The following is a 16,481-nucleotide window of genomic DNA, read 5'->3' as shown; positions in this document are numbered from 1 at the left end:
AAACAAGAGAAGAAAAAAGAAACGTGGTCATAGATTGGAGATGAATAGGGTTGACCTAAGTCCACGAGAGTATCCGCGCTAAATAACCTGCTCTGTTTTCATTATAGTCGCTCCGTTGGGGATAGACTTCGCTGGCATGGAACTGCCAGCCTTCGTATTCCACATGTCGGCAACGGTTTCCACGGCCCTCTCGACCACGACGCGGACACGGTCCCTCAAGACCGGGTAGGAGCATTCAACTTCTAGCGTCTCGAGCCAGACTCTGGCAATGTGGCTGTCCACCTTGATCTCGATCCCGGGCACTGGTATACCGAGGGAATGTAAGCGAGCTAATTCTAGCTCTTCCATCTCCTGGAGTTCCTCCTCGTCCTCGGATCCCGACGGTTCCGGCGTCTCACCCTTGCTGGCATCCTCTTTGGCGGAATCGGCTCCTGGTTTTGGGCCTCCATGCCGCTTCATCTTTGGCCGCTCGATGGGAGCAATGTCGGACCCGAACTGCGCTTCAAGGATCATGCATAGACGCATAAAGCGTTCGTGGGGGGTGAGGTGAGAGTGCGGATTGTCTGGGAGCGGCGCATGGCTATGGCAATGCTTATTCTTGCTTGAGCCTGAGTGCATAAATGATTTGGTTAGATACATGCTCTCTCTGATAAAAATACGGATAAGGGGCCAAAGGAGATTGCTTACGCTTAACAGCTGCCGGGCTGCTTTCGACTGTGAGTAGTACGGCCATGACAGCATCTGCAACCCCATCGTTCATCATATTACCTTCCCACTCCACTTCGACTTCACGCCGCTGCGGGTTATATCTTACAAAGACACAGCCCATGATAAGATAGGTGGTTAAAGCGTAGGAGGGGATCTCCTCGTCCGCTTCTTCCCCCTTTTTGATGACCGAGTCATTCTCTTGCTGACTGGAGTTTCCATTGGAGGGTTTAATATCTTGGTTTGAGGAAGGATCAATCTCTTCGATAAGGCCAAAAGTGCTTTCGAGAGCCCAGCGTATGAGGTCGATGCTCGCTGTACTGAGGGTAATGTACTGCTTGCATGTAACCATTGTCGTGGTAAGTCCGGCGTATTCTCTGAGATCGTCTGGCGCCATCATGGACAGTTTAAAGCCATTTTGGACGAGAACGCCATCCATCAGCCGGGAATCATCCTGCCCCATGGGTGGTGACGTCTCGGCTAATCGGCCAACGACCCTGGCGACCTTGTCGACCATGAACGGAATTCGAACTTCATCGCAGTTGGCAGGCGTGTAGACCTTGACCTTGACTTCCTTGTCTACGTTTAAGCTCAGTAGCTTTGATTTCAGTCTCATCATCTGGTGTTTCTCTCCATGGACAAGGATCTAGATTGCAGCGTCAGTGATTGTAGCGTTAAGTTATGAAAAGCAATTGCAACTTACCACAACAGGGGCAGCAACTGATTCGATAAATTCCCTATTCTCAACCCCATCGACGTGAGCTGCAAAACTTATTTCATCGACTGTGCATCTTCTCTGTATCATAATCTTTTGGTCGTCGTCTCCGTCACCCCGACCCCTAATTCCGGCAGCACTTCTGGCACTCATAACAGCCTGGATCTGCTCCGGCTCGTTGATTATCTGCTTGCCCATAGTACCCTCCACACTATAACCCGTCATAATGACGCCGTTACGCTCGTTGGGTGCCCACCGCTCTAGAAGCTCTCTACTTGTTCCTGTTTGGAGCATACCAGGAGATGCAAGCATCACGCAACCTCCTACATCGTCGAAGCGATCGAGGTTCCTCAGACTTCGCACGAAACGGAAATCCCACGGCCCAGCAGTGACGCTCTTGTCTCCCCTGGCTTCTGCCTCAGCCATGCGTTGGCGGAAGAGACGCTTGATGTTCTCATTCATCGCCCCGATGTAGGTTTGGTATACAACCATGCATCGCCGTGCCATATTACCGATATAGTAAATCGGTACCTTTTGTAGGTCGGGATGCCTACTCCAGTATTCATCCAGGATCAAGAGTAACTCCTGTGCTCGTCCCAGTGCGAAGACAGGCATGAGAACCCTTCCACCTCGATTTATGATGCTAGTGACCGATTTCATGAGGGCTGCCTCACGTTCTAGCCGAGGAGGGTTCGACGATATGCCAAAGGTTGACTCTGTTATCATCACATCGATTTTGACACCTTTGGGCACTTCTGCGGATATAAGATGGCGATCTTCTTCTCTTGAGTAGTCGCCGGTGAACAGAATATTCAGCCCGGCGATAGATATGAGAAACATCGCAGCACCGAGAACATGACCGGCGGGGAAGGGCGTAATTCGGATGCTGTTGATCGTGTGGGTGGTATTGAAGTCGATCGTCTCGATGATGGGGAGGGTCGAGAGATGGTCATGCTCCGTATAGAGGCTTGTTCGCTGGTCGGAGGAGGAGGATGTATTGCTGACCCGGACGTTATCCTGGATCAGCCACTTGTAGATGGCCTTTGTAGCATGGGTCATAAAGACCCTGCCGTTGAAATTGGTTTTGCTAAGGACGTATGGCAGGGAGCCCGAGTGATCTAAATGGAAACTAAATGGCAAGGTCCTAATTAGCCGGCTGTGGACTGTACATTTGACATAAGGCTAATACACGGGATACGAGGGAAGCTCCAAATTCCGTGGAATAAACTTGAATTGCATTGATATCTCATAGTACATGTTTGACATCTGGACATAGCCATGAAAGAAGAGAAAAAGAGAAGAACGCGGGGGCCAAAAGGGCATATCTTCTCTCCGAGGTATAGATTCGGCCATCTGGAAGCATAAAGGGGAGATATAACGTACTGGCTTATAAGTAGAATATCCACGGTGCTCAAATCGAAGTCGTCGAAGAACGGCAGGGCAGCAAAGCCATCTTTTGCCGGGTGCATTCCGGCATCAAGCTACAGCACCGTGTTAGCTGGGTTCGGCACGACGGAGCAGGGGGTTCAGCGCACCATAACCGTCTTCCCCTTGTATTGTATGATATGGCAGGACCTTCCGACTTCATTCCCACCGCCGAGACAGTGAAAAAGGAACTCATCGGAGGGATCTATCTGCTGCTCGTCTGCCGAGAACGAGCCCTTTCGTTTTACCGCCATTTCTGCCTCTTACGCTGGCGCCCGATCATGCGGCGTCTCTGGCCAACAGGTCAGGTCTATCCCTCTTGACATCAGCTGTCTCTCTCCGTATCGTGTCGTATCGTCTTCTCGTCTTCTTGTGTTGTATATTTTATCGTCTTGTGTTGTATCTTGTTGTCTTCGAGGTTGATATAGGACATGCTTAGCTAACCATCCACGTGACTCCCTCTTTTTGTCCTTCGAAAACGCGAAAAAGGAAAAAGCGACGACGACGACGAAGAAACAAGATACAAAGCAGCGAGAAACCGACCTGAGACCAGCGTTGAAGCCACCGTTTGAGCGCGCATAGCCACCGGTAGAGCGCTGTCGCCCGCTCGTCTACACTGCAGATGGTCAGCTCGCCCAGCGTGAGATGAAAGCTGGCTCCGGGGAGACGCAAGCCAGGGCCGGTAGCTCCCATCTGTTTTGCGCTGCATTCACCCGGGCTTCACCTTCGCCTGGACTGCCCTGGACAGCCAGGCCAACAAAGAAGAATTAGAGAACAATACGCGGCAAGACCTCTCTTCACCTGTCGACACCCGCCATGGCGCAGACTCAGTCGCACCAGCTTCCTCCTCGCGCGTTTTCTCCCCCTGCCGCAAGTCCCTCCCCTGGCACCCAGTCTTCGGCTCCAGGTAACGCTCCTCCTCCGCCGAAACGACAGCGCCTCTCGCCTCTCCCGCAGTCACAGTCATATAACTCTCCTCACTTCGCGCCTGTCCAGCTGCCGACGAACGGAAGCCCCATGAACGGCACCTCTGTCAACGGCATGTCGAAGCAGCAGCCTGGCCCAAATGCGCCCCCGCCACCGGGCTCGATGGGCCCTCCCTCGCGTCCGGTAGAGAAGGCCACGGACACGGCCGAGCTTACGGACGTTCTCGCCTCGTCCGGTATAGACGTGAAGGAGGAGGAAGCCTTTCTGACCAGCGGATACGGGAAACCGTCGACAACCCAGGCCCAAGTTCCACAGCAAGCACAGCTTCAGACCGCATCACACCCCTCGCAGCCACCACGACTCCAGACCAGCTTCTCAAACTCCTTTAATTCTCTGCCATCTGCGGGCTCCGTCACCTCAACAAACAGTTTTTCAGATTCAACCGCCAAACAACCCGCCTTTCAACCTATAGCCTATTCTCCCCAGGTACCGACAGCTGCTCCGCCTGCCAAATCGGTGGAAGAACTGGCGCAAGATGAGAAACTACGGCAGGACACCGCAGCTAGCCGGAGAGAACAGTACCACCTTCAGGCGGCCTTCCTACAGACAGCGGTTATGGAGAAGAAACTAGAGAATCATGCTGCGGAACACGGGGTCAGGATGCCCATGGGCGGTGTATTCAGACCGCTCCCCGGACGCCCAACCGGTCCCGTTGAAGTCAGTGGTCCAGACGGCTCCTCGGTGGTCCGAAGAGACCAGACTATTCTCAACCCAGAGTCTGCATTGGGTGACATCATCTCCTTACTCTCGCTAGCTGCGGAAGAACGGCTGAGATCAGTCATCGATCACTCTGTTACACTGTCTAGAAATCGACGCGTGAATTCCCACGGTGCTGTACCGCCTGAATGGATCGACCTAGCTGCTGTACCTGAGCCGTCTGGTGTCGACGCTGCCGTGACAGGTGAGTTTTGTGTGCAACTATTATTATGTATATACCAGAAACTAACATTGAATGGAAGCAGATCAAACCGCCCCGGCCGAAGGTGCAGCTAGTAATACCGCTGAAGTGGCGAAAAAAGCCACACCGAGTGCCTTGACTTTAAAGAGCCGTCGACTAATCGACAGGGACGAGTCACACGAAGAGCGTCGGGCTGCCAAACGCGCAAAACGCAATGCGGATGCCATACTCGGTGCCGATGGCCGACTATCCACCCCGGGAGTGGCCACACCCAATGGCCTATTAGGCGAACGGGCGCCAGATATCGATAAGAAGATATCCAAGAAGGACATCAAAAAGGTCGACGTGAAGGCTACAGGTGCGGTACAGCACCAGCATGCAGTAGAAACAGCTCGCATGCAGACAACCAGCCTCTCTTCAAGGTTCGGTAAGAAAGGCGGCTACAGCTGGTTGAAATCCTCTCAACCAGCTGCTAGCAGAAGTGGGTTCTCGACACCTTCTCGACTAAGTACAGTGACCGCTGCTGGATCGGCCTCGGGTGTCACCGGCAAGCCAAATTCTACGGCCGTTGGGATCAAGGCTATTCGCAAGCAATTTGGTGATTGGCGAGAGGATAAGGAACATGGAGCTGGCATCCAGATTCGAGATATACTATTTACACTAGAGGTGGACGGTAGAGGCCTGAAGCATTTACAGAAAGCTTACTCCAAGGATGCAAAGGAAGATAGCGAAGTCTCCTAAACTAGATCAGTCTGGACCTCCCACAAGAATCACTGCATGCACCACAGGGGCCGCAAATCCTCGAAATAGCAAAGGGGATGTTTGGCAGGGCCAACCAAGCCTCGTGTGAGTAGCGAAGTGGAATTCACCAGGGGGCCAACCTATCCATTTACAACTTACAACTTGTGGTTCTACTCCTGGCCGTGACATAACCCTTTTCAATCACATTTATTTTCTTTATCGCCAGCACTGAGGCTCTCCTGGCCCTATGACCCTTTTAATCCTGCTTTGTTTCTTTGTTCCTATAATTCATATTAACGGCCCCTGAGCTGCCTCTCTTACCCTCTTTCTCAACAAGTTTCCCACACCAAATAATCTTTTCGTCCTCTCTTAAACCGGCATTTTGTTCTTCATCTGGGAAAGGGTTTGTCATGCATCGGCGCAAGTGCATTCCAGTATGTACCCTGTCTTTTATTTTCGCATTTAGGACAGCAAAAACAGGCGTAAATGAAACATGATTGAAAATATTCATTTGCTTCCTCGAGGTTTAATCTTCTCGGCCAGCCAGGTATTCGAAAAGTAGGCCCAAAGCCTGAGCTACCTTGCGCTAATATTCGATCTATCTGACAGGAATATCAATATATATATAGCAGCATCCCTACTTGCTCGCACCCAAATCGGTGAATACCTCCTTGACCACGGCTGCTGTAAGCTTCGCAATCTCCTCGATCTCCTCCTTTGTGGAGTTATATGGCGGTGCAAGTAGAGCATGGTCGCCGCTTATCCCGTCTTTCGTACCGGCACCTCCATAGATCGAGAAGCTATACTTTGGATCCAAGGCAAGCGCCTGGACTTTCATGTTGACGGCAAGTTTCGGATCGAATGGCTCTTTAGTTACTTTGTCCTTGACAAACTCAACCTATTCAGACGGTATCAGCATCAGGTTGGCCGTTTAGGCGACGGAGTCAACTTACGCCCCAGAACAACCCCTTGCCCCTTATGTTTCCTACATTTGGATGGTCATCCAGATACTCCCTTAATCGAGCTTCAAGCAGCGCACCCATCTCTCTCACATTTTCCAGGAGATTTTCCTCCTTGATCACCTTCTGAACGGCCAGAGCTGCTGCACATCCAACTGGGTGGCCTTGGTACGTCTGCCCATGGCGAAAGGCGCCGGTACCTTTATCTAAAACATCAACTACCTTATTCCCAATGAGAATACCGGAGACCGCAGCATAACCACCTCCAAGGCCTTTCCCAATGGTTTGAATATCGGGTACAACGCCCTCTTGTTCCCAGGCGTGAAGAGTCCCAGATCGACCCATTCCAGACATCACTTCATCCAGGATAAGGAGGGCTCCATATTTATCACAGATCCCTTTCATGGCCTGGAAATAGCCCGCGACAGCTGGAACGCAGCCCAAGGCCTGTTGCGTATTAGAATTACGCTTTGGAGAACGATGTAGAGATCTTTGATACTTACCGCACCTACAACGGGCTCGGCCACAAAGGCACATACTGAGTCGGCGCCGACTCTATTAAACTCGGCATCCAGTTCTGCAGCCAGTCTTGCAACATACTCAGCATCCGACTCTCCGTCTTCCTTCCCGCGATATGAATTACATGGCGAGACATGCGATACATTGTCTAATAAGATGGGCTTGAACAACTCTCGCCGGAAGACATGGCCGCCCATGGACAGAGAACCGAGAGTGACTCCGTGGAATGAATGCTTGCGTGCAATGAACCTCTTACGCTGTGGCTGAGGAGTAGGAAGTTCCAGGAAATATTGTCGAGCGAGTTTCATTGCGGCTTCCATAGCTTCAGAGCCAGAGTTTGCGATATACACCTTCGGCAGCTTCCCCCCGGTAGACTCGGTTAAAAATGCGGCGAGCTCCTCGTAGGCACTGGTGCTGAAGAAAAGCGAATGCGTATAGGATATCTCATCCATCTGCTTCTTGATAGCATCCTTGACCTTTTCATGTCCATGTCCAACGCAGCAAACGGCCGCACCTCCCGTAGAGTCAAGGAGTCTTTGCCCATCCTCGAGAAAAATATAGCTTCCCTTTGCCCTTATTACCTTTTGTGGTACAAGCTGTAGGTTGCGGTGGAGTACAGCGCTTGATTGTCTATCCATGATTTTCCTATTGCGGTAGAATGAGTTGATAGAGATGCGAGTATAGTTCTGTAGCAACGAAGATGAGTAGAACCAGCTTAGCCGAGATTTCGGTTAACTAGATATACTCCCCACGCTTGAGTACTCCAATAGAATAAGCGTGTTCGTCGTGTTCGGCAGATACGGATGGGCTGGAGAACCTTTTACGCCGAAGGGCGTAGTGGTTGCTCACCTGTACCATTGGTAGTGCATAGCGCCTACAGGAAGATATGCCGAGTTTGTATATTTTAATAGAAGGGTAGGTAAAGACACTCCAGGTTTACAAAAATAGGCGAAGAGATACGTATTAGTTGCTAACTGCAGGATATGAAAAGGCTGCGTCAAGAGCCGCCAGGGGATGATTGATTTTTGTAGAGAGAACTATATACTATTTCTATACCTACCAGCAACACCACGGCTACGTTCCATGTAGTGGAAACGGTCTAAACTGATTGCCGAGGTAACGATGCAGTAATATCGAGTGTTTATTTCTAATCATAGTGTTAGCTAACAAAGAAAGTCTGAACCGTCTTCTTAGTATTGGCCCGAAAAATGAGCCTCCTCAATCTCCGTTCTCCCATTATATCCGATTTCTTAATGTCTACAAGTCAAGCTTGTAAGGGACTTGCTCCAAGCATGCTATGACAACTGATAGTCAGCGGATGTTGAAATCCGGCGATGCTGGAGCGGCGCCAGTAGCTTCTGTCCGTACGTAGCGCCGTGTTTCGTTGAGCCTGCACATATTATCGTTACCCGTTCGACCTGACCACGTTGAACTTCCATGTCCCCTGTACACACGGCCCTGCAGCGGACGAGCAGGACATGAATTATCCTAGGTTTCGCTCCTCTTTTACGGCGATAGTCTAGTTAAGTTGACATCATTTGGAGATGACTGCCTTATCCGAAATCGGCCCAGTTTCTAGAATTGCTTGGGCCAGCAATGTGACGATCCATCATACTCATTTCACCATCGGGCACTTGAAGAGCTGGGGACAGAGGGAGGTCGCTGGGGTTGGGCTGATGGTCGCTATTGTCGAGGTCCATATACCCGTCGATGATCGGGAGATATTGTCCAAACACAGCATCCCATTGATCCCAATCAAAGTTCACATTGGGCTCAAACGCACTTGGGTGTTGTTGTTGTTGCTGGTGTTGTTGTTGTTGTTGTTGTTGTTGTTGTTGTTGTTGTTGCTGCTGCTGCTGCTGCTGGTGCTGGTGTTGTTGGTGCTGGTGCTGGTGCTGGTGCTGTTGTTGTCGCTGCTGCTGCTGCTGCGGAATTGCTTGCAGAGGAATGTCAGCCAGGGATGGCTGGGCGTGCTCCAGTTTGATTCCAATTGGCGCTGCCATATTTGCTCGATCGCCAGCGAGCGCAACGTATTTCGCAGAATTTGGATTGAGGTACCCTCGAGCGTCACCTTGGCCTAGAGAAGATGGAAGCTGATTGAGAGGCGCCGCTGCATTTTGATATACCGGCGAGGAGGACCACATGAATGCGTTCATAGACGCCTGTGGGGCAGCACTGTTACCTACTCCAGGGACTGTGCAAGTAGGACCAGGAATTGGGGGCTGCTGGGGTAGCGTTGTAAACGTGATAGGTTGTTTATCCTTCGTACGACTCGACTCCCCAGAGGTTTGTCGGACATGGGTGCGATCGTCAAACGAGTTCTTGATCATCGCATAATAACTATCTGCGAAGTTTGTCGTGGGAGATGCGCTCTGGTCCTTCAAGGTTCGTTCTAGGTTCCGGGTGGAGGTAGTTGACACAGAAGGACTCTTCTTAGGCCCAACGCCAGCTTGAAGCTGAGCCTGCTCTGTCCACAGTAATTGTGGATCAAGTCCGGCCTTCAACCATGCTTTCTCACGAAGCCGTCGCATCATATCCCAGGCCTCACGGCCACCGTCATTCAGTGGCCGTGAGGTGGTGACTCCGTCCTCGCCGCCGACGACTCCGCCATCAGGCCCGGATAGCGAGAATATTTTATCGATAAAGGCGCGCGACTTGGGAGCCTCTGAGCTCGCAGGACGTTCGTAAAGGTCGATAAGCATTATCCTAGAAGTATGTTAGCGAGCAAGTGCATATGCGAATATAATGATTCCTACATTGTTGCATGCATAGGCTGATGATTTCTATAAAACGTTAGTTGAGTACATCAGGACTACAATCATTTGTTCCGCTCACCCAGGCCAGCTCCATTGGAATGGTTGAAAATCAGGATCTGTTGCAAGGAGAATAAATTTCTCCATGAAGCCATGACAATGACGTAACGCACTATTTACTATTAGCATGCTATAAGAGTGTAAAGCAGACAGGGGAGACCACGAACCATTGTCTCGCGGCAGGCCATATCTTGCTTTTTGCATTCTTGAGAAACGGCTGATATGCTACGCAAAAGGCCTATGTTCATGTCAGCAATGCCAGTAGGCAATGCCACGAGAAAGTCACCACTTACTTTGTGCACAAATAACGATAGCAATATCTTAGCCCACTTATGGAACGCAGTTAGAACCGGTGTGTGATATTGCTCGCCGCAGCCAGGCCCACCGTTCGGGAGATCTGGTTTAATGCACCGAGTTCCATCGGCATTGGCAGCTGGACGTTTGGGGTTGGAAATTCTATCAACAAGCGCATGTAGTTTGAATTGGAGGTCGACAAGGACCGATTTCAGGTCCTCCATATCTTTCCTTGTAACGGGCCTTGTTCCCAGCTGGATTTTCAGGATCCTTCGAATGGCACCTATTGAGGGTTAGTAGATATAGAGAAGGAAAAAAAAAGGTAGGAGAAGGGGGTACTGACGAGCCATGATATATTTACCCTTGGCAGAAATGTAGTAAACGTTCACCATCGAATTCCCACAGATGGCCGGATCATCTGGCTTGTCCGGGCGTTTATAGCCTTCGTCTACCATCCGCTCGTACACTTCTGCCTCTGGCGAAGTGAGGAGTGTGTCCTTTACTTCACTAGTAAGGCGAACATCCCAGTAATTTTCATCGCTAACGAGCGGTGGGAGACCACTTGACATGGCGACCACTCCATCCATATGCACAATATGCCACCACATCCGTCTGCGCATTTCGGCTTCACAGTGTGAGATTCCAAATTGGGCCGGATCCCGATGTAGGCCCATGGTTTGGGCCACGCGAAGGGCAAGACTGATAAAAAGACTACTAGTCAGGGGCTCTTCTTCTTTGGATAGAATAGTTTGGACAAGCAGGAAGGCAGCCAGCCCATTGAGCGATGGGCTTCGCGGAAACGAAATGGCCTTTAGCCACCGGGTGACCTCGTCGTGGAAAGGCTCGGTTAATGCTGATCTCGTTTCGACGTTGAACTCGGCATGGATGGTCTTCAAGGAGACCGTTACCGACCCGCCATACCAGATGGCGTATAGTAGCGGAATGAACGAAGGATTAGGGTATGGTTCTCCAGGCTTTCTGTACACGGTATACCAGTTCCAGAATGTCTGGTAAGATTTGAGCACGTTTGGAGGGTGTAGAACGGGGCTGATGGCTTGAACTCCTGACATGAAGGATTTATACAGGATGTTGCTTTGCTGCCTTGTCGGTACGTGGTTGAGCATTTCGGCTTCGATGGGCTTCAGGTTGGAGGAAGGTGAGCCTCCCTTCGGGTAGAGGACCGATTCGTGTATGTTGGTGTTTTCATGGGTGGCCAGCCACTCCTGGACATGGGCAGTGGAATCGTCTCGTTTATGCACTGGCGGTATCGAGGCGTCGTTGCCGTCGTCTGATGGCGCTGGCTGAGGCACCGTTGGAGGCTGGGAGCGGTTCTGATCTCGGAGCAGCTGGTTTAGCTCGTTGATCTCGTCGGAGATGTATGCCCAGTAGGTAGTCCCGACATATCGAGACCTTCCGCCGTCCTCCAAACTCAGATGTCCCAGGTTCAACGTGCCGACGGGATCAACGAGATCTGTGGATAGTCCAGCAGGGATGGGGAAGTCTTCGTTGCTGGCGTCATCAGAATTCCGCCGTGGACTAGACTGCCGTGAAACAGAGCCTGACGTCGAAGCAGATTTGTTGCCGGTGCGTGTGGATGGACCATCGACAAACCCCGGCCTTCCAACCCCATTCCCATTGCCATTCTCGTTGCCATTGCCATTGCCATTGCCATCGCTGGTGTGTGAATCGCCTGTACGGCTGAGACGTTCGATCATGGACGTGAGTCGATCCAAACGCGTGGCGATCTCGTCTGAGCCCGATTTCTGCTCCCGAAGGCGTGCCTGGTAGTTCAACAGCTCACGCAGGCTCTCCTGCGGAGAAGAAAAGTCCGGTTCGTCCTTCTCTACCGGCTTCGATGCGTCTCTCCTCCGCTTGACTCTCCGGTGGGTGTCTTCGGCGCGGTTTCGCTGGGCGGCAGCAAGGGAGTCATACATGCACTCTGTGCCGGTCTTGACACAATTCCCACAGACCGGATGGACCTGCCGCGATGGAAACCATGAGTATTGCAGCAGTACAAAAGGGAGGGATGGCCTCTGGGGATTGACCGACCTTGTCACACTTGACCTTGCGCCGCCGACAGGTATGGCACGAGTAGCTCACCCTGGTGCGAGTGATCTGTTTCCCGGCGCCGAAGCCATGGCTCTTCCGCCGGGGAGGCGTCTTGCCAGCGGACGGCCCTGGATACGCAGCTGCCGGATAGCTGGGATGCTCGCCGTCCGAGTGGCCGTTATCCCCATGTGTTTCGGCGGGCCGACGGCGCTGGGGGAGGCCGTCGTGGCCAGCGAGAGGCGGCGGGTTTTCGTCCCACAGACTCATTGACGGTTCAAGAGGCCGAGGATGGGGGAGCAGGGCAGGTCCGGCGTCACGACATCGGCGGCAGCCCGCGGTTTCTGGTCTCGTGGCGTTGGTGATGGACGATGAAGCACAAAACGAACTCCGTCAACCTGAAATCCACGAGGGGGCCGCGCTTATCGTCTCGCGGCGCCGAAATTAGGCGCGGCTCTTAGCGCGCTCCACATGTGGGCTCGAGATGCGCCTGAATTATTAATATGATGAAGTTACGGTACTTGAGTGCGGTTGACGGGGCTACGGTTGACGATGTTACGGTTAACGAGGACTGACGAGGTAATTGAGGAGTTACGGAGACTTCTATCTCTGCGGCTGCCAGTCTACGGCGCCAGTCTACGGCGCCAGATAGGCAGTCCGATGCTGCTACGGCAGAATACCCCTGTATTCGACTGACACGAACGCGAATATACAGCTGGATGAGACCAGAAGACCAGAAGACCAGAAGACCAGAAGACCAGAAGACCAGAAGACCTGTAGACTCGTTGAGGCTACAGAGACCGAAGGCTGATTTAGGCCTTCCCCTTCTTCTTGCTCTTCTTCTTCGGCTCTGAGGCCGCACCCGCCGGCGCAGGCATGCCCGGCAACCCCTGCTGCGCCTGCATCTCCATCATGGCCTCCTTGAACGGATTGTCGCTAACCCCGCCGCCCGTCAGAGCAGGTGAATGCAGGGGTAGGATCGTGCCGATTTTCCATCCCCGTGGCGTGGCCGGCGGCCCTGGTGGCTTGTCCGGTACGGGCATGCCCTGCAGCCGGAGTCGGAAGGGAGCCTGTTCTGTTGTCGGGTGGGATTGTAGATACCGGGCAACGTGTGTGTAGAGAAGGTGTTCTGCGTCCGTCAGTAGTCAGTAGTCTGTATGCGGTAGACATTATGAAAATAAAAGGGATACGACGCACTGTTCTTGATATTGGTATTGGCAGGCCGTCCGTCCTCGTCCTTGAGCATCACACGCACACGCCCAGGATTCGACCAGTCCTTGGGATGCAGCTTGTCCGGCTCGAACCCGACATTCAGTCCAAGCAGCTGCGCGGCGTCTAGAATGTCCTTTGCCAGCGGATTGCTCACGGCCAGCTTCCGGCTGACTCTCCTCCCTTCCGCGCGGGTTCGTGTCCGGTCAAAGTACACGGCGTAGAGGCACTGATAGGAGCGTGGGATGTCGCGGCCCTGGGAGATGGCGGGGCGGCGCATCTGCGGCGAGCTCGACGGGAAGAGCGGCGGAGAGGGCGAGGCGGCCGGGGGAGCAGGACGGCCGGCCGGGCGAGGTATAGGGCGAGATGTATGGTGAATAACGGGGACGGGCGGCATGGTGTTTGTCATGGGGATTTCCATGTCTTCGCGATATATGATCGAGTCCTTGGCCGGATCGAAATCCGACGGGTCCATGTCGTCTGGATCAGAGTCTGAGACCTCTTCGACTCGTGCGTGCGACATTGTGCGAGTATCACTTGGAGGGTTGCTATGGAGGACCGAGTTGGCGTGAGTTGATGAGGTTGATATTGTGGTTGGTATCGAGGTTGATATCGGTGTTGTGTGCAGTTGGTTTGCTGGTGGAAAATTTGTGGATTTCCTTGGCCCCGCGCCCACCAAACGACGATTTATCGACGGGACTAAAAAAGGCTACATATTTACAAGCATAGATATGTGAGTATCATTATAGATGTTCAACTCATAATGACAATGGTACTTTTACCTATCTACTTTATAAAGGCCACTTTTGAATTAGATCGTGATTTTGAATATTCGCTAACGTTATTCCTGAACATTGATTGTAAGAGGATTGGCCTTGTATGGCGCTACTTTGGCCTGGATTTTTTTTTCTTATCTGCTGGGAATCTATGCATTTGGGTGTGCGAGGGTGAGGCCAGAGAGAAAGCCCCTGTCCCCGAGATCGACTGGGTCGAAGATGATGAGGAGAGAAGACGAGCCCGTTTAGACCTTCTCCTCGACCAGGCCGTCCTTCCAGTAGGTGGCGAAGGGGGTGATTCCGTCTTCGCGGAAGTCAATGAGGACGTACCTAGCGCACAGTCAGATATGGCCCGGCCAGAGAGAGAGAGAGAGACTTAAAAGAAGACTTACATTCCCTCAGCGCTCATGGAGCTGCCCATCATGATGTCGTAGTTGTCGTAGTTGGCAATGATCTTCTTCATGGCAGGGGCAGCTCCGGCCTGGAAGGCCTTGATCTCGTCTTCACTCTTGCCATCGGCCTTGAGCTTGTTGTTCAATTTCTTGATGTAGCCTAGAAAGTGGCGTTAGAAGGGAGTCGTTGTAGGAAGAGGTGTAGATAGATAGAGAGGGAGAGACGGACTCTTGATCTGGGCCTTGAAGGCATCCTTGCTGGGCTTTGGATCGTTGCCGTCCTCGTCTGGCTTCAGCCAGTTGAGCTGAAAGTTCTCCTCGATGTCGTGGACCATGACGGCGGGGCCGCTATCATCACCACCTGCGTCATCTTCGCCCTCGGCGGAAGGGTTGGCTCCCTCGAGGACTATACAATGGGCATATATCCGTCAGCAGAGGCCCAGTACTCAGAACAGTAGAACAGTAGAACACACTGACCGAAGCTGTCCTTGCCCTTGGGGTATTTGCGGCAGTTGACCTCCCACAGGACGCCGTTGTCCTGGATCTTGAAGGCGTCGGACAGGAGCTCGTCACCGGTCAATTTATCCTGCCATGAAGCGTGTTAATCAGGGGCTTGTCACTGCGAGGGCAGCGAGGGCGGCGCGGCGATGCGCCCTGCGTCCGGCGAGTGCGGGGTCCACACACCTTGTAGATGATCATGATGGCGGGTGGAAGAAGTAGCTGTGTGAGGCGCTGGAAGTGTTCTGGCTGGAGATCAGGGTCGGCGTCGAGAAGAGTGAAGAATGCAAAAACACCCCGCGATGGAAGAAGAAAAGAAGAAGAAGAAAAAACTTCCTTTTTGGGCCTCGAGGTGGGGGAGGACGCCAAGACCACGAGGCGAGCCTGTACCTATGTTTTGTATATACATATATACACACACATCTATTTATATATTATATATGTATATATGTATAGGTTGGTATATGTATAGGTGTGTATATGTATAGGTGTGTATATGTATAGGTGTGTATGTATAGGTGTGTATGTGTAGGTGTGTATGTGTAGGTGTGTGTATGTATATTGTTGAACGGAGATTCGGTGTAATACTGCCTGATCGTACGAAACACGTTAGTCAACTACGCCGTTTCATTAAATATCAGTGTCAGCTCTCCATCATCGAACAAATGCTACGCCCGGCGTTTTAACGCCTGTTTCAGCTGTAGCTGGCATCTCCGCGATGGCAAGATACATGGCCGTATGAGGAACATAAATAGGAGCTCAATATCGTGTATTTAGATGATCAGTGCTTGATAGATTGAAATCTCATAGATTGCTCCAGACCCACCTGACCAATCAAATCAATCAAATATCTCGTATCTCAGATATATGTATATGTGTGTATAGTGTATAGGTGTATCTTCGGATCCAGCTCGACAGACACCTACAACATGACACCCACAGAGCATTGATATCTACTTCGATACATCCACACAGAACACAGATATAACATGCTAACGTGTTGATATATTCATATATATATGTATATATATGTCCATGGCCTACATCACGTGGCCTGTCATCTGGCCCAAAAGGGAAGATCGAGACTTCAACTCTCGAGATTGATATAAAAAAGACAAAGATGGAGGATATAAAGAATCTAGAGTCAGACAGAGACGTCCTCGCCGTTATGCTGCAGTCGGTGGACGACGTGCCCGTCTCCACGTCAACCACGCCAGCCACGCCAACCACGCCAACCACGCCATACATGCCGTTGGCTGCGGATCCTAGCTCTACATGACACGATAGTTGCTCCGTACGATCGATCGCCGGCTGGAGGATGAGGGCGCGAGATGATCTCACTGCGGCCGACGGGAGGCTGCTGAGATCACAAGCATGGTCTCACACTCTTCCTCGGTCCCCTGGCGCCCTGAGGAGGAAGCTTGGCCTCCACCTCGACCAGATTGCCTTTGCCTAGCCGCAGGTGAACCTGGAGCTTCCCGACCCCTTTGGCCGATACACCCAT

At 52.0% G+C, this 16,481-nt stretch overlaps 6 protein-coding genes across 6 annotated transcripts; 1 reads left to right on the top strand and 5 right to left on the bottom strand.

Annotated features, from left to right (window-relative positions):
* Positions 1–78: 78 nt before the first annotated feature.
* Positions 79–3,099, bottom strand: GIQ15_03820 (endoribonuclease ysh1; the record flags this gene model as incomplete). Its single annotated transcript, XM_033551237.1, has 5 exons — positions 79–608; positions 688–1,351; positions 1,409–2,549; positions 2,804–2,901; positions 2,956–3,099. 5 exons carry the CDS (start codon positions 3,097–3,099, stop codon positions 79–81), a joined length of 2,577 nt encoding a protein of 858 aa, XP_033404967.1.
* A 562-nt stretch (positions 3,100–3,661) lies between these two features.
* GIQ15_03819 (uncharacterized protein) lies at positions 3,662–5,471 on the top strand (the record flags this gene model as incomplete). Its single annotated transcript, XM_033551236.1, has 2 exons — positions 3,662–4,733; positions 4,795–5,471. The coding sequence occupies 2 exons, from the start codon at positions 3,662–3,664 to the stop codon at positions 5,469–5,471; spliced, it is 1,749 nt and encodes a 582-aa protein (XP_033404966.1).
* Positions 5,472–6,108: 637 nt separating this feature from the next.
* On the bottom strand, positions 6,109–7,587 carry GIQ15_03818 (aminotransferase; the record flags this gene model as incomplete). The annotated part of the gene is made up of 3 exons (XM_033551235.1): positions 6,109–6,369; positions 6,425–6,877; positions 6,934–7,587. 3 exons carry the CDS (start codon positions 7,585–7,587, stop codon positions 6,109–6,111), a joined length of 1,368 nt encoding a protein of 455 aa, XP_033404965.1.
* Positions 7,588–8,260: 673 nt separating this feature from the next.
* Positions 8,261–12,372, bottom strand: GIQ15_03817 (uncharacterized protein; the record flags this gene model as incomplete). The annotated part of the gene is made up of 8 exons (XM_033551234.1): positions 8,261–8,339; positions 9,008–9,655; positions 9,706–9,732; positions 9,785–9,874; positions 9,930–10,000; positions 10,056–10,339; positions 10,418–12,035; positions 12,157–12,372. 8 exons carry the CDS (start codon positions 12,370–12,372, stop codon positions 8,261–8,263), a joined length of 3,033 nt encoding a protein of 1,010 aa, XP_033404964.1.
* A 542-nt stretch (positions 12,373–12,914) lies between these two features.
* On the bottom strand, positions 12,915–13,834 carry GIQ15_03816 (signal recognition particle SEC65 subunit; the record flags this gene model as incomplete). Its single annotated transcript, XM_033551233.1, has 2 exons — positions 12,915–13,231; positions 13,300–13,834. 2 exons carry the CDS (start codon positions 13,832–13,834, stop codon positions 12,915–12,917), a joined length of 852 nt encoding a protein of 283 aa, XP_033404963.1.
* A 498-nt stretch (positions 13,835–14,332) lies between these two features.
* On the bottom strand, positions 14,333–15,178 carry GIQ15_03815 (uncharacterized protein; the record flags this gene model as incomplete). The annotated part of the gene is made up of 5 exons (XM_033551232.1): positions 14,333–14,417; positions 14,480–14,639; positions 14,709–14,885; positions 14,957–15,065; positions 15,164–15,178. The coding sequence occupies 5 exons, from the start codon at positions 15,176–15,178 to the stop codon at positions 14,333–14,335; spliced, it is 546 nt and encodes a 181-aa protein (XP_033404962.1).
* Positions 15,179–16,481: the final 1,303 nt, after the last annotated feature.

Source organism: Arthroderma uncinatum (assembly GCF_011692745.1).
Source record: "Arthroderma uncinatum strain CBS 119779 chromosome Unknown scaffold3, whole genome shotgun sequence".
In the NCBI taxonomy this organism is placed as follows: Eukaryota; Fungi; Ascomycota; class Eurotiomycetes; order Onygenales; family Arthrodermataceae; genus Arthroderma; species Arthroderma uncinatum.
This window is presented reverse-complemented; position numbering and strand designations above follow the sequence as displayed.